Below are 21,128 nucleotides of genomic sequence, written 5' to 3' on the forward strand. Positions count from 1 at the left end.
TTAGCCGAACCTAGCTTGACCTTGCATTGCTGTAATTATAAAGGTAAATAGACTCTCTGATGCTCATTGTTTAAAATCTTGGTCAATGTTTCTGTTTTCATTGTCGCCAAAGAAATCGTCATAAGTGATGTCACGTGAAACATTTTCCGCCACGTGACTTTGGAATAGTTTCTTTTCACTTATCAAGTAACTTGGAAAATTAAATCTTTAAACTGGAACAAATCGATGCGATGAGCTAAATGCGATGAGCTAAGTTACAGTCTACATAGTTCATCTTTTGGCTCAGATTTCTATCCTATAAGGTGTAATTGTTGTGATTTGTATCAAGACACCGTAAACACCAGGATGATCAGAACAGTAAAGCCTAAGAATGCCCGTGCTAAAAGGGCTTTGGATAAAAAAGAAGCAAAATTGGTTGAGAATGTAAAGCAAGCTTTATTCATTCCTGGTCAAACTTCTACCAAGTTGTTGCATGATTCAATGGTTGATTTGAGTGCGTTGAAGAAGCCTGATATCAAGAGATTCTCCAAGAAGAACAACATCAGACCTTTTGAAGATTATGAACCATTAGAGTTTTTATCTGAAAAGAATGATACATCGCTTATGGTGTTGAGCACACATTCTAAGAAGAGAAGAAACAATTTGACTTTTATTCGTACGTTTGGGTATAAGATCTATGATATTATCGAGTTGCAGATTGCAGAAAACTATAAACTTTTGTCTGATTTCAGAAAACAAACTTTTAACGTTGGGTTAAAGCCAATGTTCAGTTTCCAAGGTGCAGCCTTTGAACAACATCCAGTTTACCAGCATATCAAATCATTGTTCCTTGACTTTTTCAGAGGTCAGAATACCACTTTGCAAGATGTTGCAGGTTTGCAACATATCATTTCTATCACTGTCCAAGGTGATTTCCAAGACGGTGAACCATTACCAAATGTTCTATTCAGAGTGTATCACTTGAAGACTTACAAGTCCGAACAAGGTGGTAAGAAGTTACCTAGAGTGGAATTGGAAGAGATTGGTCCAAGATTCGATTTCAAGATCGGAAGAATTCACACTCCATCTCCAGAAATGGTCAAGGAAGCCCATAAGAAACCTAGACAATTGGAAGTCAGAGTTGCTAAGAACGTTGAGATCGATACTATGGGTGATAAGATCGGTAGAGTGCATGTGGGTAAGCAAGATTTGGGTCAATTGCAAACTAGAAAGATGAAGGGTTTGAAGGCTAAATACGATCAAGTGGATTCGGATATGGAAGAGTACCTAGAAGAAGTTGAAGGCGATCTTGATCAAGAAAATGTCGATGACACTTACGGTGAAGAATTCGTAACGGCAACAGATATCGATGCTCCACCTGCTAAGAAGCAAAAGAAATAAATTCCATTGACAATAAAAACTGACTGTATAATATAATTCATATACATATCTAATCATATACATACACATTCGCATATATATGAGATAAAGGTGAAATAGAGTATAATTCTTTTTTTTTTTTTGATCGATCCACTGCCTTAATTCGTGGAGGCTGAACGGTTTTGCAATTTTTGTTTGTTCTCTACTAATCTGAGCATGTTTCTCAACAGCATGGAGATGGTTACTTTACCGGTGCTTGGAACGTATAGCGATGCTTTTGATTTCACAGACTCATCGAAATTCTTCTCTGAGGAAAAATTGATACAGATAGCGCCTTCTTTAATGTAATCAGTAGGGAACTTGTATTTTTCACCAGGAACACCTGTTATTATCACGTCAGCATCTTTACAGCATTCCTTCAATAGCTCCTCTGAATATGCACCCAAGTCTTCTACATGATGTTTCGTAAACTTCAAACCTTGCCCACGTGTGAACTTCTGAATGTTGTTGATATCAACAGAAAACACATCAGCACCATCATTTGCTAACAGAGCAGCTAGAGGTCTACCAACAATTTCAGATCTATTCACTACAACACATTTCTTCCCATAGAGTCTGTTCCCTTCTGGTAACAAATTGTTATAAACTTTCAAATACTCCAAGATTTTCACTACAGCTAATGGAGTGCATGGTAGTATCGATTTCAACTGTTTCTGATCATCCAAATATCTAATGTTATGGTACATATTCTGATAATAAACGTGATTCAACCCTTCTACATCTTTTTCCCTTGATACCACTTGTTGCAAATACTGATCTTGTGCGTTTCCGAACACAGGGAAATAGATCATGATACCATCAACGGAATCATCTTGGTTAGCATCGATGATAGCTTCTTCCAAGAAGTCTCTATCTTCAATTCTTCTCAACTCGTAACGGAACCCCATAGACTCGCAAGTCTTTTGAGTCCAGGAAGCGTACATCTCTGCAGCTGGATCATTATTGGCCAAAAACCCAACTAATAACGGACCATCTGGTCTAATATTCCTGAGACTTTCCACCTTTCCAGTAATTTCTTGAACGTAAGTTTTAGAAATAGAAGACGCTAATATGGTACGGCCTGGCTTTTCTGTAGACATGGTAATTTTAACTGCTTTGCGGCGGGTGAGAGGGGGTAGATGTGGTTTGTCTGTTTGTACCTTAAAATATGAGTTGACAAAAATAAATAATGTCGGTTCTCGAATGAAATATCCTGATATGTAGTGATTGATTCAGTATTTGTACACTCTTAAACCAGAACCGATCTAATACAGATTCAAATATACGTTTTTATATATATATGTATATATGGTATATCTATCTTTCATCTAAATCTACTCATCTCATCTCATTCTATCATAATTAAGTGATAATAATAATTGATATTCCAATGGCTCGAATGAGCGCCCTATAGTAACTGTCAATCAGAGTCAAAAAAAAAATGATTGGAACAATATAAAAAAAAGGAATTTCAATCACGTGATTTAAAATCAGGGCATGTGATAGTCACGTTATCTATTTTATATCCGGGTAATGGATGTTTTGGAATTTCGATGGAATCACCGTTTATAGGATATATTGGATTCGAAGCATGCAAAGCTAAGGAAGAGGAAAGTCAAAAGGAAATGGAAAGGAAATTGGAGCGCTACATAGGGTTTACTTGTATGACACAGTTAGGTTATATGGATGTCTAGTATTGTCATTAATCAAGGCATATCGTATAAATTTTCTGGTAAAAAATTGGGTGACATTTCATACATTTGTTGGTGTATTTTAGGGAGATCATTCACTAGATAAGTATAACAAGGTGTCTTAGGCCCTGATCATAGTTTAAAGAAGAAATAGAGGGCATTTTTTCCAAGTGTAATAGGGTAGAGTCTTTATATTTTCTTTTCTATCTGTTTTTTTTTCCCATTGTTTTGCTTGCCAATGGCTATCCGTTCTTCGTCTAGTAGTAGGATAGATCAATCTCCTAGGGAGATGTTTCAAAGGTCTAATTCGAATACTTCATCATCACCTAATATTGTTGGATCGTTGCTAAAATCATGGAAGAAATCTACGGATTCATTTACTGATTCAAAGAAGCATTCTTCTAGGAATTCACCGTCAGCACGTCACATGTCTCCATTGAGAGCTCCGTCTCATAACGGGTCTCAGACCCATTTGCATCACCATAATCATCATTTACACCATACTACAAGGGATAAATATTTCAAGGACCTAGATGAGGATTGGAGTGCAGTGATAGATGATTATAATATGCCGATACCGATGATTAATAACGGTGGTATAGAAACCACTCTGCGGCCTCCAGCTGTGATACAGGACGATCGAGCCATTGAATCACAGAAATCCTCAATGGATTCTTATCAAGGAACTATCCCAAATTTGAATAGGACCATCAGTAATGATTTGAAATTACAGTATCAGATTGAAGTGGAGAAGGATGTGCAAGAGTTGAATAGTTTGATGGTTAGAATTGAAAAGTTCAAAAAATTGATCAAACCAAAGGATTCCACCACGCAGGTGAACCTACCCGAGATCCGTAAGTTGGCTTGGAATGGTATCCCCATGGTACATAGACCTGTTGTATGGAAGCTTTTGATTGGATACTTACCGAGTAATTTGAAGAGACAAGAACAGGTATTGAACCGTAAAAGACTGGAATATAAGCAGGGTGTAGATCATATCTTTTCCGATAACCATGAGAAAGATGTAACAACTTGGCATCAAATTGAAATTGACATACCGAGAACCAACCCACATATTCCATTGTACCAATTCGAATCAGTTCATAATTCATTGAAACGGATATTGTATTTTTGGGCCATAAGACATCCTGCCAGTGGTTACGTACAGGGGATCAACGATCTAGTGACACCTTTTTTCCAAGTGTTTTTGTCCGAATACCTTTCACCATCGGCAAAGGATGACGTTTACAGTTTAGATCCGCTGACGTATTTGACTGCAGAGCAGTTGTCTGATGTAGAAGCGGATTGTTTCTGGTGTCTATCCAAACTCTTGGAACAAATCACAGATTATTTCATCCATGGTCAGCCTGGAATATTGAAACAAGTCAAACACCTCAGTCAGTTGGTGAAAAGAATAGATTGTGATTTATTCAGCCATTTCGAATCTGAGCACGTTGAATTCTTACAATTTAGTGTCAGATGGATGAACTGTTTGTTGATGAGAGAGTTCCAAATGTCAATGGTGATACGAATGTGGGATACATACCTCTCCGAGACTTCTTTGGAGACAAGCATAGTCTCAGAGGATCTCATGTCTGACGCATCGACTTCTCTGGATAGAAAGTCGAGAACATCGTCATCAGGGCCCTCATCTTCAGACTCCAGACAAACTACTCTCAGTGAATTTCATGTTTTCGTTTGTGCAGCTTTCCTAGTGAAATGGTCAGACGAATTAATGAAGATGGACTTCCAAGAGATAATTACATTCTTACAAAATCCACCGACAAAATCGTGGAAGGAATCTGATATAGAAATGTTACTAAGTGAAGCTTACATATGGCAGTCGTTGTACAAAGATGCTACTTCTCATTGGAGGTGATCTTTGAAGGGAGAATACTAAAATTTAATACTTTCACATATATCTAATATATAATGTAAACTGCCTGATTCAAACAACTGTATTGTGGAGAATGAATAACTAACAGCCCACCTGCAGGTTCCGTGAATCTTCTAGCATACTTCTCCTCGCATATCTCTTGCTTTTTTTCTCATCAGTAGCATCATTATTGTTTGCAGTGTCTGAAATTATTGTTAGCAAATAATTAATCAAAACTTAATCTCATCTCATCTCAATGAAGTTGCTGGTAGATAAGGTAGTCTCGACTGGCGGTTAAGGGGCTATTCCACGAGATATCGACATGTATAGAGCAAGGAGTCGTCGGAACAACGATGGTAGTGGCGTAAGAGGACCAAACAGTGCTTTGACCCAGTTTTTAAAGGAACAAGGTATTAGTGCTGAGAATATTAGAGATAGATGGTTAGAAGCTCAAAAGAAGGAAGCCGAACATCCACAAGAAACTCAGAAGGATGATTCTGAAACAGAATCTGATGAAGATCTTAAAGCAGGGGTAGCTGCAAAAAAACGGTCAAGAAAGCCCAGAGCTGTTAAGAAGCAGGAGTCGTCTTCTTCCGGAGAAAGTGATGATGATGAGGACGACGACGACGAAGATGACGATGACTACAAAGCAGAGGCGAGGCTTCGCCGGTTACGTGGTGCTGACCTAGAAGATTCTGATGAGGAAGAAGAAGTATTGCCGGTTTCTGATCGAAAGAAAAGGATGTTGACCTTGACTAATGGTAAGAAAACTTCTCCGCAACTAGCTAAGGCTCGCCATCAACAGAAGAAAACTAGAAGAAAGAAGGCTGCCAATCTTTTAGACAAGAAGGACTCACTCATTTCATCATTGCAGGATATATGTATTAAAGTTATCGGTAAATCTATTGTGGAATATAATGCACAATCGATGGTGGAACATATTAGAGATACTTTAGGTGGTGTATCTTTAGAAAACTTGAACAAACTAGCACAAGCTTTGACAAAAAATCGGGCCTTGAATGATGATACTTTACAGTTATTCTTGAACACCAGTTTAACTACTTTGACGTTTTATGACTGTTCAAAGTTGTCATATGAAGGCTACAAGAGACTTGCCATCTTTTCGCCGCATTTAGAGTCGCTTTCCTTACAGATGTGTGGACAGTTAAATAATGAAGCTCTCTTGTATCTAGCCGAAAAGCTACCAAACCTAAAAGAACTATACCTTGATGGACCGTTCTTAATTAATGAGGATACATGGGTTCAATTCTTCGAATTGCTAAAGGGTAGACTTACTGCTTTTCATGTTTCCAATACCCATAGATTCAATGATAATGCATTGTCAGCTATGCTTCGAAATTGTGGATCGTCCTTGGAATCTCTAGGTCTAGCAACTCTAGATACTGTGACAAATTACGCCCTATTACCGCAATATCTTAACTCTCCTAATTTCCACACTTTGATCTTGGAAGAGCCATCTAGAGAAACAGATATTAATGACGAGGTTATTATAAGTTTGTTAGGATCCATAGGCCAGAACCTTAGGAAGTTGTCGCTCAATAGATGCACTGGCTTGACTGATAGCTGTATAATTAATGGATTTTTACCATTTTTGTCTAACTCAGGGCAATCAATCCTTACAGACTTGGAATTAGAAGAATTGGATCAGATAACCACCGACGGCATAGTTCTATTATTCTCTTCGTTGCAGTTCCCTTTGTTGAAAAGATGTAGCTTGAAAAGATGTTTTGCTTTGGAGGATGCAGCCGTAGTTGAATTATTACTTAACTCCTCTTCCACCTTAGAAGAGTTGAATCTAAATGGTCTGAAATCCCTAACATCCAAAACTTTCACCTTCATGGCATGTCCTAACCTCAAGCAGCTAAATATAGGGTTTGTCCACTGTGTGGATAATGAAATTGTGGAAAAGATATCCAAGGACAATGAAAAGCTCACTATTATTGAAGTTTATGGTGATAATCAAGTCACAGGCAAATGCTCTCCTCGGAATGGTGTAAGCATTATCGGAAGGCAAAGTGACAGTATATAAATGATTAAAAAAATTCTAGGATCATGAAAATGCTTGAGTGTGAGAATGCCCTTTCAGCTACTACTTTAAATAATCTATAGACATGTAATCATCAAATTTAGGTTTCTGATGGATCTTTTCTAAATTTCTAAAAGTAGGCAAAGGTGCTGGATTGAGCTGCTTCGATGCAAGCGTCTCTATTATAGTATTTTTAATTTGAGGCTTATCAATGAACAATCCAGGATGACCGTTCGATCTATACTTTTCTGATTTATACCAGTCCTTGGTTAGCTTGGCGTTCGGCCTCCATGTTGGGTTGTTGATTTTGAACCTATTGTGAACTATTGGGTCAAACCCAAAACGGGATTGCGATAAATTGGTTTCGTACTCGGAATAATCTGCATTGATTAGATAAAACCCTTGGAAATCTCGTACGATATCATTGATAACTTTTGTTGGTAATACGATCTCAGTGCCTAATTGATCGACAAACTTTGTTAATCTGGCGATATTTTTTTGAGTCTTTTCAAACTTGTAGTAAGTCAACCAAAATAAGACTGAAGTCTTGATCGGATCCAATTTGGCGAAGTATGTAAAGTGTTTCCTGCATTGAATGACGTTCTTCAATACCAGCCAATGCACTTTTATTAGTTCAACTACCAGTATCGGAAGAGTAGTGTCATTTAGCATGGCAAGCAACTGCTGGGAAATGTCGTGATTTTCCGTATCTGCATTCCCTGATAGGTACGCCTTGATAGTTTTATCCAAAAATGTAGCATATTTACTCTGTTGTTCCAAGATCTTTTTGTCTTCATCATTCAAAGATGCTGCAAAATATCTTCTCTTGTGAAACCTTAAATATTTAATAGTTGAACTTGGATCATGTGGCCATTTAAGCTGGAACGTGTATAGAGCGTCCATATAGTGTTTGGAAGATAATTTATTATATGGATCCATATTACTTTCCAAATATTTGATGTATTTTTGCTTGAAAGATTTATTATCAGCAGGAAGAGCCCGGAGTGCTCTTTCAAACAAGGGGAACGTACATTCGGGACCAAAAGTCCTTTCAGTCCAGTCAATATAGGCTCCCCAGAAATATTCGTATCTTAAACATGGAATCAAACATCTCTCAAACGTCGATTTTATTAATTCTGTACTGAACTCAGTGTTGTTGATTAAGAAAGATAGATAAGCATCCCAATTCTGAATCTCATTCTCGGGAAGCTCAGGGATATTGAAAAATGGCTGTTTTATTTGTGATTCATATGTCCATATTTTGTTCACCTTCTCCTGGTTAGAAATAAATGTGGTATCCAAATGGATGCTTGATTCCCTATTAGCAAACTCTGGGTGATATTCCAAGAATTCCTTAAAGCTGGTGTAGTATCTTGCATATTGATGCAAAGGTTGCTGCATGACTTGTTTGTACACCTCAAATACGTTTTCCCAGTTCTGTAGTCTTGTTTCATATGCAATGTGCTTATCCCAAATATCGTGCGAGAGGAAATGAGATCCCACGAGGGATTCGCATTTCCTGAACTGGTTTCGTATCAGTTCACTATCATTCTGATTATGTGTTAGATAAACGTTCAACATATCAATCCAAAGATCTATCGACGTAGGGAACGAATGTAAAGATGCCTTTAAAGTAGAAATAGACCCTTCTAATCCATCTAGCTGATATTTCACCGCAACGTATCGTTTCCAGTAACCAAAAAATAACGGATACCTTCCCAATAACTCATCAAAAACTTTATATATATTGCTCTTCACATGTTCATTGGGATTATTGTATTTCTGTACCAATGCTTCTGTACCAACCACCAGTTTGTCGATAGTAGTTATATCGTTCCAGTCAACAGAATTATAACTCTGCACCCATTCATCGTTATTCTTCAGAAAAGTTTGGTCTAATCCTTCAAACATTTCATAAAATCCCTAGTTTCCTTCTTAAATTTGATATGCAAACCCCTGCTGCCGACTTCACACTCAAAACGGCTCACGGATAGCAGCTAAAGGCTCTTGTTCTGTTTGGTGGCATCATGCATCTTTAACAGAGATTTATCTTAAAGAATTACAATAATACGGTTCTTTGCAATTTTGAATCATTTTGGAAGCATGAAAGAAAAACAAACAGAGATAAACGCGCCTAAATGAGTGTTTAAAAGGTAATTATTAACTTAGTCGAATTCTGGGAATCTCAGTGTTTTATAGGAGTGCTCGAAATGCAGAATTGGCGTCTCAACAGCGGTTTAAACAGCAATTAATATAGTATCACGTCTCACGAATATGATTATTTTGTTTAAGGTTAATAGATACATCAATGACGGAAGCATTAAAGGTATGTTCGAGATGTAAACAAAGGAATAAACAAGGGAAAAGACCAGGGACAATCTTCGATTATCGATGTCTATACGTCCAGTTGTACTGGATGATGTCGGAGAAACATCATTTGAAGATGTTGAAAGCACATTTACTTATAAAGATGATATAGAGGTACCGAGATTGGCACCTAATTCAGCTACATCCACAACTACGGAAAATACCACATTCTCTAAGGATAAGAGGTATTCATCACACACGGAACTGGCGAGCGATCTTGATGATGATATGAACTATAACAGTGATTTTGAAGAGTACCAAAATGGTACAGACCTACCTCTTGCTGTGGATAGACGATTTAGGGAAAGTTCGGATCAGGACGAGCTAGCTGATTTGCAAGAACAACTGGAGAAGAAGCTATCATTGAACCTGAGAAATTCTAAGACCGGTGGTGGTAGTGGTACTAGAAATGTGGATCAATATATAAACCATGCGGGACTAGTGCGGCCATCGTTGAAGGATTCGGTACGACAGCGTAGATCGATGGTCGATTTGGCAACCCGTAGTAAAGGTAATATTACAAGCTTGAATTCACAGCAATCGCGTCGAGTACCGAACAGCAGGTCTTATATGAACCTTAGACCCAGTTCTGGTCGAACTCTCAGTTATAAGTCATCTATGCCATCGTTAATGAGGTTCAACCGTCAAGATGTGTTACTTGAGGACGAAGATGACGAAGATGACGATGAAGATGAAGATGATGAACCCTATCCATATGTGCCCAGAGTTAGAAGGAGTTACAGGGATCTTGGACCAAGGTTTGGTGAAAGAACTGATGACGGTAACGTTGTCCAAGACATTGCTGTTGAGGCTACAGAAATGGCTAATAATGGAGACGACGATGACGATAATTTCGGTAATGATTTTGAAGGAATTGACGATAACTTCCAGTTCGCTACTAATAACAACAATAACTTTTCAGCATTTGATCCAACATTACGTTTATCACCCTCAGAGTATGATATCGAACATGATGACACTTTATTAACACCACAGCTGCATAAGAAGCATTATGCGTTCGACGCTCCGTTGGATTCGTATAGGGAAGCTCGTCAACAACGGGGTACGGCAAAACAGGCCGCTGCTGCTGCTGCTGTTAACAGACGTAATTCTACAAGAGCTCGTGCTCGTTTAAAGACAATAAGACAAGAAATTGATCTCAACACGCCGTTGAAAAGAGGTAAGATGAAATACAACCCAAGGGAGAAACGATGGGATGGTAATGAGGATATTTTAAGCAGTTTCGATAACATTGAAAATGTCGATCGGAAAGCGTTTATCATCAAGAACAAAAGGTCAAAGTCTCCGTTGAAGACTTCGTCCTCTACTCAAATAGCGGCATCAGGGACGAATGCGGCCTCCTCAAATTCTCAGCATGGGAAGGTCGTGGGAAAAATGAGATTTGATGAAAAGAACCTAAGATGGCTACGAGTTGATGGTACTGAAGAAGATCCGTTTCATGGTATCACAGACTTGATGCCAAGATCTCAATCTTCACCTACCAAGAACGTCAAATTCCAATCACAAGGACATTCTGGTAACATTCTTCGATCACAGTCTCAACTGCCGTTCGGAAGAGATGAGCATGGAAATAGATTTATCTCTTCAGAATCCACACGATTCCACTCTTTGACTACAAACTCAACCACAGATCCTACGTACCAAATTACAAGCAAACAATTAGAGAAGTTTTACCATGAAGAGAATAAATGGAGCAGGAAGGTAGGTGGATGGTTCATTCTTGGTGATAAATCTAGAGACACTGGTTCCGCAGACCAGTCACATACCAGTTTAAATGACAAATCATACATGTACGAAATCAGGAATATGGTTATCTCATCAGCGCGTAACTGATTCTGAATCAGTGTCCTGACATGTGTCACCTACTATAGCATTTAATTTATTCAGAGACAATAACTATACATATAAAAAATCATCTTTTATGATAGAACGGAATAATCTCTCTAACATAACATCTAGGTCATTCTATGTTACAAAGCCTATCGCACTACATATTCGGCACTGATTTCCTTAATATAGTCCCTTTAAAACCATCGGTTTTTGTTCAGAATTCGATTATAGATCACGGTCAAAGAATCTTTTTATAGGAAATCAACATTTCCTTATATAACAACATTAGTTTTAAGATGAAACACGAAAGTAAATAACAACAGTTGGAGGTTTAGAATAGTCTATTTGGTACTTAAGAGACATTATATTGGTGGTATCATTGTATCCCATATCAGAATCAATTTTGGAGCTCCCAATCAGTATCTTTTTGTTTTATCTATGGTATATGATTCACTTTGAGATTATTTATAGATACTTGCAAAGACTGATCTGTTTAGTCGAATAACCTGAGTGCATTCCCTCTTCTAATATGTTTGATAATGATAGAAAGTTGGATCTTAACTCTAAGACCTTTGATGTGCTTGATCTCGAGCTGTTCAAGAACTATAGATTCAAAACTGTGGTGAGTTATGTGTTCATCTTTTGGGGCTTAACAATTTTAAAAGTGGTACTCTTCGCATCAGACATCTATACATGTATCAAGCTATTAGCTTTCAATTCTTGGTCCAATAATATTATAAAACCATACCTCTCGTTTAAGATCTCGAAATGGCTGTTCAGCGGTTGTATTCTAGCATCTATCGCTTTAATGTTATGGGAAGTTATCAATGGGATACGTATCTATAGAACAAGAAGTATTGCATTAACTTACGTCAACAATTTCTCCAGGATGGTAAATTCAATCACCAACTATAACATATTCTGCGTATACAATAAGATCACTCCAAAGGGACGGTTCCAAAAGATATCTTTTTACACATTCTTCGAATTTAAAGACTGTGTTCGACTTCTATTTACGGACACTCCGAGACAAGTGATTAACGGATTGACCTTATGGTCAGTTTTGGTCACAAACAACAATGGAGCAAACTTAGGACAGTTGGAGAATTTTGATGGGCTCATCACGAAGATAAAGATCATCGCTGATACTAATCATCAGGAAGCTGTGCTATTGTCGTTTATGCTTTTATCATTTGCTATTTGGACTGTGTTCATGGCTAAACTTATCGTGGCAGTCATATTTGCACCATTCGTATACCATACCATTTATTCAAACTACTCTGTACGGGGTCTAAAAGAGCTTGTTTGCACAACAGTGAACAAGAGAGTCGACGAATTGGTGGAAAAATATAAATGGAAGAAAGATCAAAAAACTGCATTGCAAAAGGGACTAATCGATGGCATAACGGTACCCTCATTTGATGATATTGAGAAAAGCACGACTAATGATACTCAGTTTCACTTTGACTATACATCCCGTGGAACATCAAATACTTTGGCAATGTCCAATTATAAACTGGGCAATTCGTCCACATCGGACCAATTATCCCGGAAATTCGTTCCAGTACCGTTTACCTCAGTCATTAATCAAGATGCGGATAGAAGTACAGAATTTCTTCCGCCACCAAGAACAGTGTTCCCTTCTCAACTTGGATCTCGTCCAAAACCGAACTCCGAACCCACGTTAGCACCAGCTGTGAATCCTTTCCGTTCTAAACCTTTGAATGAAACTACAGATTCTTTGGACTCTACTCTTAACGGAAGCAACGTAGAATCAGCTTTCAATTCAAAGAGGACTTTCGTGAAACAGCTGACTCTGGAAAAGACTGATTCTGATCCTGATTTTGGTCAAAAGATAAATGATATCGTGGACGATTATGGAGACGATACTGAATCATTGCTTGTTCCCCATAATCCTTTCTCTTCTTCTAAAAGCCACGTCACCACTCCAGATAGAGTTTACTTTAATGATGATACCCCACTGCCTGCAAGATCTACTAGTATTATGGACCGTAGGTTGAGAATGGAAACGGAGGATTATGCGGTATATGCAGAACGCTTTAATATGAGTAGACGGTAAGATCGGAAGATTTTACACTTTTTTTTAGATATATAGATATATATATATTATTCAAGGATTTCGTTTTAGGTGCCATTACCGTTTGTACACTTGAACCTCATGAGCTGCTAGCGAGTTTATCGGTCTATCGGATCTTAGTCTTAGACTCACCTTCACTCTTTACTGTTGTTTGATGCTGTCATAACTATGGATCAAAATCGAAGGACTTGGTCTACTGGAAACTGAGCTTGCACTTAAGACGGTTCCGTTGGCGTAATGGTAACGCGTCTCCCTCCTAAGGAGAAGACTGCGGGTTCGAGTCCCGTACGGGACGAAATTTTTTTTCTCCGTGTTTTTTTTTTTCACTTAATGAATGAACAGGAAAAGACAGAAGAAGGAAACTCTTCCATAATGAGTCTAGTTTAGATACTCGAATGCTAGTTGATTCCATTGTTCATGACGGCATGAATATGGCTACATAATCATACTTAAGTAGAAATAGATATACATATATATATAAGATGAACGGAATTCAGAAAAGTCTGTCGGAAGAAAATATGAAAGAAAAATGCCCAGTGGGTACTGAACAAACTCATTGTTCTTTCTTTTCTTGTTCAGGTAGTGGTTCAGTTTCTGGAGCTGCATCCACCTTCTTTCTCAATTGTACAAGCTCTGTTAATTCAGGTCCACATTCGAAAAGACCATACTTTCTGAAATTTCTAATCTCTGCGTTGATCTTTGCAACGTCACCGTCACAGGCCTTGATGTTTTCCTTCAAATCAGTTTCTAATTGTAGGAAATAATCCTCGCTGAGCTTGAACTTACCAGAAGATTTCATAGTTTCAAAAGTATTGTGATTGAATCTGTTGGACAATTCAGTTTGGAACCCTTCACCGGCAGATAAAGTAACACCAGGGTTAGCAGCTTGTTTCATGATGCCCTTTCTGTATGCATGCAATGGACCACCGCTCTTATCGATAACGTACTGGTAGTATTTGTCTCTGTAATCGTCGTAAATAGCTCTTCTTGCACCTACCCAACCAATGGTCTGTAAAGTGCTCTTCAATTCAGAGTTGCCGTTGGAGATTGCGGATTTCTTGTTTAGCAAAGATCTCAATGGGTTGAAAGACACTGGATTTACCAACCCAGTGTAGAAGAATGAAGATAATATCACGATCTTGACAATATGGAAAACGAAGAATAACCATTGAGCAGTGACACTAACAGAGTTGATTTCAAGTTCTTCTCTTAATTTTTCAGCTACGAATGTTAGACCAGCGTTATCAGCGAGACTAGCAAATCTCTTAGAAAGTTGATTTGTAAGACAGATACCTGGCGTTGGAGAAATACAATCTGGTAAATCAGTGTACAACCATACCAGCATTATAGTTACAAAAGTCCAGATTGTTTTCCAGTCCTTCTCCCATTTTGGTAATACTAATTGACCAGGCCACAATTGTTCCCAAACGGTTTTCTTTGAAACTTCCAAATCCTCTAAATACTCTGAATCATCTGCAGAGTAATCGAACAATAAACATCCATTCTCAGTTAAGAAACCAGGATGCATGGATTTCCTGAAACCAGATGGTTCGTTCTTATAAAAAATTGATGGCTTCAAAACCATAAACCTTGAAAGACCCTTTTCCTTATTAAATATTAAGGCAATTTTTTGTTCTAAAGTATCATCTTTTTGTACTTGAAACGCATAATCGTACTCTAAATCATCATTCATACGCACGTAAACCTCCATTGCGACTAGTTTGCTATTGGTTATTGATGTTAATTTTCCCACAAAACCGGAAATATTCGCCTTCCTCTCTGATAAATCTTGAAAAAGTACTGAGTATAGTAACTAGCACTGCTTTGTTGTAATCTGATCTTAACCTTATACCGTCTCTGGTTGGTTCGGATGGCAAATTTGCTTTGGTGTAGTAAATTACACTCTAGAGTTCAGCCTTTTATCCTAGAAGAAAACATTTCGTACTTACCAAGTTTTAGCATATGTCATGTTTCCGTTATTATATATTATTAAGGTTTTTCCTGGTGAAAAGGAACGGACACACAGAGAGGAAGAAGAAAAAAATAAACACACACACAGAGCTGATCTGCCAATATGAGTCCACCCGATATCTGTATGCGGCCGATTAATATTTCCCCAGTAACAATGTATAAATCAACGTGTAGAGACAGACAAAGAGTTTTCTCATACTTGCTCCTCTGACCAGAAGAGAAAGTCAAAAAAACCAATACAGAGTGTCTACCAGTCAAGCTATGGCATTTGAATCCTCATACGGTGTTTTTCTTTTCTGAAGAAGAGAAACACCTACTTAGAGTTAGTAGCGTAATACGCCTTGTGCTTTGAACTTGGTGAACCATATTTACGTTTCTGCACCATCAGGTGCACATTTGTGGGGTTACCAAAACGTGATACCGTTTAACGACACCAGTGCCAGAGCCAGTGCCGGTAAGGGAACAAGTAGTATCGAATTACATGCTGATCTCGTAATGGATTAAAACAATGACTGTGTGCCTTTCTTTCTCAACGTACAAGCATGCCTGTACGCTCTCTTCATCGTAAGTTTTTCCGTCCATATGGAGCGATAAACAGCCTTTGCGTATGTTTCTGTGTTTTCTTATTCCGCTTTGAACGAGCACTTCGCTCCTGCTCCAACAGAAGTTTTTCCGAAACAATGTGGAGTCTCATGTCATTCTGGTCACGTGATCGCATCTTTTCGTGTGACGTGATGTCAGGGTAACATGTTGTTGACTTTTTGGGATTTGTTGGTCACGTGTAAGTTTTTGAAATAGTATTTCCTAACTTCTTCATAAGGGCGGCAAAAAACCAAATCTGAAAGTAAACAAAGTAACTAACAACAGCGCACTTCTTGAGTGCAAGTTGACGAACAACACTACTGATTACCATCAGTATACACCTCTGATCATCGTCTGAAGCGTGTGTTTAGTTACCCGCTAACGAAGATCGGATGACTCAGGACTCTGAAGTGTTGCTATGGCACACTGTTTTACAACGACATAGGAACTACGTTCATTCCTGCATCGGTGATTTTACTTTGGATAGATCATCATTAGCGACAGCAGAAGCTGATACAACAAGTGTTAAGGGACCGAGGTCATCGAAGAAGCGGAAGGAACTGCAATTATGTCTAGCTACACAGGATTGTGTCGAATTGTACGATGTTAGCAATGGAACATTGGATGCGTTGGGTAAATGGCCTATAGCAGCTACTATTCTTTCTATGACCAAGTTGAATATGGATAGATGTTCACATACGATTTTGGTGTTGATAACTGATTCTGGGAATTTAACATTTTGGCAGTTTGAGAGGGATTCCGTGAGCGGGAAAGTGTACGTGCGTACTTTGGCAAACGAACCGATTTCCAGATCTGGGATCAGAAGGTTTGTACCTCAATATCAAATGGTTTCGGATCCACAGAGTAGATGTGTATTTTTCAGTGGGATTGAGCGTTCAAAGATGTGCGTGTTGGCTGACTGGCAACGTGGGAAATTGGTTGTTGGTTCTCCTATAGAGATTCAACGAAGTGATAGAATCACTTTGGCATCGGCAGCTTGTGATGTAAGTTTTGATAATCCGGTGAATGCTGCCATAGAGGTAGAATCTGGGACAAATGATTACTATTTGTCTTTTTATACAATGGATTTGGGTCTTAACACGTTGCTACTCCGGAAAGAGCATCTTTTAGAGGATAAATCCATCAATTTCGTTATGCAATGCCCAAATTTACAACAGTATAAGATTAAAACTAGACCGAATGATGAAACTGATCAAGATTCGGTAAATCCATTTGTTATTTGTGGTTATGATGGATACTTGACTCTGATAGACTTAGAAGGCTTTTATGAAGTGTCTGTTCAACTCCCCGTCAGAAAAACTGTTTCGTCAACTAATATCATCAACGGTACTATTCATAAATTGAAGAAAGATTTTTTCATCCTAATGCAGTCTAACCACGGAGATATGTACAAGGTCGGAATTATCCCTGATGAAGAAACTAAGGCGCCAGTTCTTGAAATTGCATACTTTGATACACTCCCCACTTCTGAAGACATCCACATTTTCAAGTCAGGTGCTCTTTTCAACGTATCAGAATTCGGGACCTCTTATTTAACACAGTTCGAAAGTCTTGGTGAAGATCTAGAAAAAATTACATCTTATACCCCGGGAAGGAGATCATTTATTGAAACAGAGTCCACTTTGAAAAACCTATCCATTCTTGACTCCTTAACTTCTTTAAATCCCTTGACGTCATTTCATGCATCAAATTCGACACCACTCACGATATTGGCTGCAGCCAATCAAACTGAGAATCTTGTTAAATTGACTTCTGCGGTTGATTTTGAAGAACTTATATCAACTACATTACCTAGAATACCATCAAAACTTTGGACCGTTAGAATTCCTAAAAACGAAACTCACAGTCTGATATTTCTTTCTATGGAAACCTCAACGACCATCTTGAAGATCCATGAGGGAACTGTCGAAGATTTTGGTGGAGATTCAAACCCATTTATTTTGAACAAACCATCATTGTTTGTTGGCGCTATGGTTCAAAGAAGTATTATTCAAGTTACTCGGGATTGTCTTTTACAAATTATTGAAATGCATGATGGTCCATACACCAAAAAACTTGAATGGTATCCACCAGCTGGTGTTGGCATCGTGACAGCATTTTGTAATGAGACACAGTTAGTTGTCGCTTTAACAAATCATGAAATATGCTATTTTGAAATCATAGAAGATTCGTTAAACGAATTACAGGATCGAGTGGAGATGGATTCTACAGTGAATTCTATTGCATTGCTCGCCGGTCAAAAGTCAGGCTATTGTGTATTAGGATGTGAAGATTCTAGTCTGCAGATTCTCAACTTACAGAGTAAACATCCAGATTTTTTCACTATCTGTGCTATTCAGTCACTAATATCAAAACCGCACTCTCTACTTTTCATGCGGGACACGTCGGATCTTAAGATCCACGTAGGTATGAAAAGTGGTGTTTATCTGTCATCTAAACTCAATATCAATGATGGCACAGTGTTCGATGTACGTACTAGATTTGTCGGAACGAAGCCCGTCCAGGTAAATCTCTTGGACAATATAGATATCAATCACAAAGATGATGATGATGATGAACCTGGAGAAAATGATTCAAAAATAGACGATTTCAAGAAGAAGATTTCGGATTTCACTCCACTAGTGGTATTGAATTCAAGCATATCTTGGGTAACTTACGAAATTGATGATAAAATCACATTACGTCCTTTGAAAACAGATGAGGGGATAACCTTGAAACATATAAATGCTTTTATCACGGATGATATCAAGCGCAACGGCTGCTGTTCCATAACCAGCAAAGGGCAACTCCTAATCGGCAAATTAGATAACTTTTTGTCCTGGAGTAACTGGTTCAATGAGAAAAAGTATACCCTTGTTAATGACGAACTTAAAAACGCTGGCAATGAAGAAGAGGATGAAGATGAGGATGAAGATGAGGATGAAGATGCAAGTGAGAAGTACGAAATCGTTGGTTATCAATCACAACGGATCCTTTCAGATACAACGGACAATTCGTTATCATATGTTATTTCAAAGACAGCTAATAAAGAAACCAGTCTATCAGCTATTCGCGATGATAAGCTATTGGCAACAAACAATGGGAATACGGTCGTGATTATTGCTAAAGAGGTCTTTAATGCTGTCTGTAGTTGCAATTTCGGTACAAATGTTAAATATATTGTCATATCTACTGAATCAGGGAAATTTATTGTGATTCAAATTCGAGTGAAGAACAACGTTCTTGAAACCCAATACATTCATGAAACAATGGTGCATAGTAAGGTCAATGCCATGGTTTCGTTTGGAGATAAATTGGCATGTTGCATTCTTGGCAATGTTGTCCTATTTGGACTAGGTAAAAAACAATTGTTGAGGAAAAGCATCACCGAAATGCCACCATATATTACCCAAGTAACTGCATTAGACCAATGGGATGGAACCATGTTAGCAGTTGGTGATATTAGAGAATCTGTTACGATCTTCAAGTATGATATAGATAATAACAGCTTCATTGGAGTAGCAGATGACATTGTGAAAAGGCATGTTACTACAGTCAAGTTCATAGATGTATCGAGTGTTATCGGTGGGGATAGGTTTGGTAACTGTTGGGTCCTTAGGGTGAACTATGAGAGCGACACTAGAGTCGCATCTAACATTAAAGCTTGCCAATATACCTTAGAAACGTTGTGCCATATGTACATGAACGATACTCCGATGAAATTTGAGATTGTGAACCATATGAATATGTCCGATCGACCAGCCATCTTATGGATCGGACTACAAGGAACCATAGGTTGTTTCGTCCCCTTGATAACAAGAAAGGAGCAACAGTTATACCAATCGTTCCAATCCACATATGCCGAGCTTGATGTTCTACATTTCCAAGATAACAACAAGCCTGAGGAAGTTGATTTGGAAGAAACAGAAGGCGCGTTAGATGAAGCGTATCACACTACTAAGAATACAGACCACCAAGATTATGTTGAAGGCGTGATAAGCCGTGTTGGAAGAGACTTTTTGAGTTACCGTAGCAGTTATGCTCCAAGTAAAAACATTATAGACGGTGAAACGTTAGAACAATTGACAACGTATTTACCAAGCGATCAAAGATGGATAGCCAGTAAGATGAAGCATGCCGATTCCGGCAAACTAGACATTTTCAATAAATATATAAACGAGATGCGTACTAACTACGTATAAGCAGCAGTGGACATATGACCTCTGTAGAAATCCTGTAATATTATATCTTTGTCCAAATGTCGGAACACGAATTCTAAATTCTGGGGTAACAGTTTACTTAGCCATAACCCGTCTATCTTACCTGTTTCGTTATCGTTGTGAATTTTAAGTCCGTTGAATTGGTAATAGATCAAGTTCCCTGCGAACTTGTGGCCACCGAAATGCGAAACGATCCCAGTTTTCAAGTTTGGTTTGATTGAGTTAAGCTTTGCTATGAGTAAAGGTGCTAATTCACCGCATCTTGCATCACGCAGGTAATGTCCGCATACCATTGCTATGTCAGAATGGAACGGTTCGCTCTGAAAGTTTGGTATACTATTAGCTACGCTACCGCTCGAGTGTATTGCAGTTTGTCCAACGGCATCTGACCCCTTCAAAAAGTCATTGAACGAGAGTTTCTTCCGGGAGTCCTGTTTCCCATCACCTAAGAAGAGGGCAAAGTCCGATACTCTGTCTCTATGAACTTCATACACTTTCATGTCAGGTATGACAAGAAATTTGAGATGGGTTTCAGACGACGTATATCCATCTAGAGCCAGCTCGTTGACAAGCACTCCACTTCCATCTCTAGTGTCCTTAAGACTCGATTTCAAAGTACCCACCATGCTATGAGGGTATTCATGAGCCATCTCTAGTTTCGAAGGCCAGTTTTTCCATCCTTTTGGGTCCTTTGATAACATTAATACATGTTTGTGGTATTCTGGTACTTTATTTGGCAAAGTTAACGAGATATCCAACTGACTCTTGTCTGGTAACTTTTCATTCAACCTCTTTACGAAGCATTCACATTCAGTGACTAAATTGTTCTTTATATCATCAGGAACCGATTTAAACTGGTACGGCCTATGGAAAAGACGTTTCAACACCAATGCATTATGCCCAGGGAATTTTATTATTCTTGAATATGAGTACAAGTTCATAGCACTCTGAGCCTTTGGTTGTTGACCTTTTTTGGTTCTTCGATTCGTTCGCCTTAAATGTAATTCAATTGAATTTGAATATAAAG

General features: G+C 38.3%; 10 protein-coding genes and 1 non-coding gene across 11 annotated transcripts; 7 read left to right on the forward strand and 4 right to left on the reverse strand.

The window, feature by feature from the left end:
• Positions 1-345: 345 nt before the first annotated feature.
• On the forward strand, positions 346-1,380 carry RPF2 (rRNA-binding ribosome biosynthesis protein RPF2; the record flags this gene model as incomplete). Its single annotated transcript, XM_451353.1, has 1 exon — positions 346-1,380. One exon carries the CDS (start codon positions 346-348, stop codon positions 1,378-1,380), a length of 1,035 nt encoding a protein of 344 aa, XP_451353.1.
• Positions 1,381-1,517: 137 nt separating this feature from the next.
• MTD1 (methylenetetrahydrofolate dehydrogenase (NAD(+))) lies at positions 1,518-2,498 on the reverse strand (the record flags this gene model as incomplete). The annotated part of the gene is made up of 1 exon (XM_451354.1): positions 1,518-2,498. The coding sequence occupies one exon, from the start codon at positions 2,496-2,498 to the stop codon at positions 1,518-1,520; it is 981 nt and encodes a 326-aa protein (XP_451354.1).
• Positions 2,499-3,327: 829 nt separating this feature from the next.
• GYP1 (GTPase-activating protein GYP1) lies at positions 3,328-4,968 on the forward strand (the record flags this gene model as incomplete). The annotated part of the gene is made up of 1 exon (XM_451355.1): positions 3,328-4,968. The coding sequence occupies one exon, from the start codon at positions 3,328-3,330 to the stop codon at positions 4,966-4,968; it is 1,641 nt and encodes a 546-aa protein (XP_451355.1).
• A 319-nt stretch (positions 4,969-5,287) lies between these two features.
• On the forward strand, positions 5,288-7,015 carry RAD7 (UV-damaged DNA-binding protein RAD7; the record flags this gene model as incomplete). Its single annotated transcript, XM_451356.1, has 1 exon — positions 5,288-7,015. The coding sequence occupies one exon, from the start codon at positions 5,288-5,290 to the stop codon at positions 7,013-7,015; it is 1,728 nt and encodes a 575-aa protein (XP_451356.1).
• A 60-nt stretch (positions 7,016-7,075) lies between these two features.
• PRP39 (Prp39p) lies at positions 7,076-8,923 on the reverse strand (the record flags this gene model as incomplete). The annotated part of the gene is made up of 1 exon (XM_451357.1): positions 7,076-8,923. One exon carries the CDS (start codon positions 8,921-8,923, stop codon positions 7,076-7,078), a length of 1,848 nt encoding a protein of 615 aa, XP_451357.1.
• Positions 8,924-9,403: 480 nt separating this feature from the next.
• Positions 9,404-11,233, forward strand: BFA1 (Bfa1p; the record flags this gene model as incomplete). The annotated part of the gene is made up of 1 exon (XM_451358.1): positions 9,404-11,233. The coding sequence occupies one exon, from the start codon at positions 9,404-9,406 to the stop codon at positions 11,231-11,233; it is 1,830 nt and encodes a 609-aa protein (XP_451358.1).
• A 526-nt stretch (positions 11,234-11,759) lies between these two features.
• PRM6 (pheromone-regulated K(+) transporter PRM6) lies at positions 11,760-13,310 on the forward strand (the record flags this gene model as incomplete). Its single annotated transcript, XM_451359.1, has 1 exon — positions 11,760-13,310. The coding sequence occupies one exon, from the start codon at positions 11,760-11,762 to the stop codon at positions 13,308-13,310; it is 1,551 nt and encodes a 516-aa protein (XP_451359.1).
• Positions 13,311-13,551: 241 nt separating this feature from the next.
• Positions 13,552-13,623, forward strand: KLLA0_A08085r. The gene has a single exon. It is a non-coding gene; the product is annotated as a tRNA-Arg (tRNA).
• Positions 13,624-13,881: 258 nt separating this feature from the next.
• Positions 13,882-15,039, reverse strand: GSF2 (Gsf2p; the record flags this gene model as incomplete). Its single annotated transcript, XM_451360.1, has 1 exon — positions 13,882-15,039. One exon carries the CDS (start codon positions 15,037-15,039, stop codon positions 13,882-13,884), a length of 1,158 nt encoding a protein of 385 aa, XP_451360.1.
• Positions 15,040-16,273: 1,234 nt separating this feature from the next.
• On the forward strand, positions 16,274-20,083 carry RSE1 (U2 snRNP complex subunit RSE1; the record flags this gene model as incomplete). The annotated part of the gene is made up of 1 exon (XM_451361.1): positions 16,274-20,083. One exon carries the CDS (start codon positions 16,274-16,276, stop codon positions 20,081-20,083), a length of 3,810 nt encoding a protein of 1,269 aa, XP_451361.1.
• Positions 20,074-21,042, reverse strand: AIM32 (Aim32p; the record flags this gene model as incomplete). The annotated part of the gene is made up of 1 exon (XM_451362.1): positions 20,074-21,042. The coding sequence occupies one exon, from the start codon at positions 21,040-21,042 to the stop codon at positions 20,074-20,076; it is 969 nt and encodes a 322-aa protein (XP_451362.1).
• Between the last annotated feature and the right edge of the window lie 86 nt (positions 21,043-21,128).

This window comes from Kluyveromyces lactis (assembly GCF_000002515.2).
Source record: "Kluyveromyces lactis strain NRRL Y-1140 chromosome A complete sequence".
Classification (NCBI taxonomy): Eukaryota; Fungi; Ascomycota; class Saccharomycetes; order Saccharomycetales; family Saccharomycetaceae; genus Kluyveromyces; species Kluyveromyces lactis.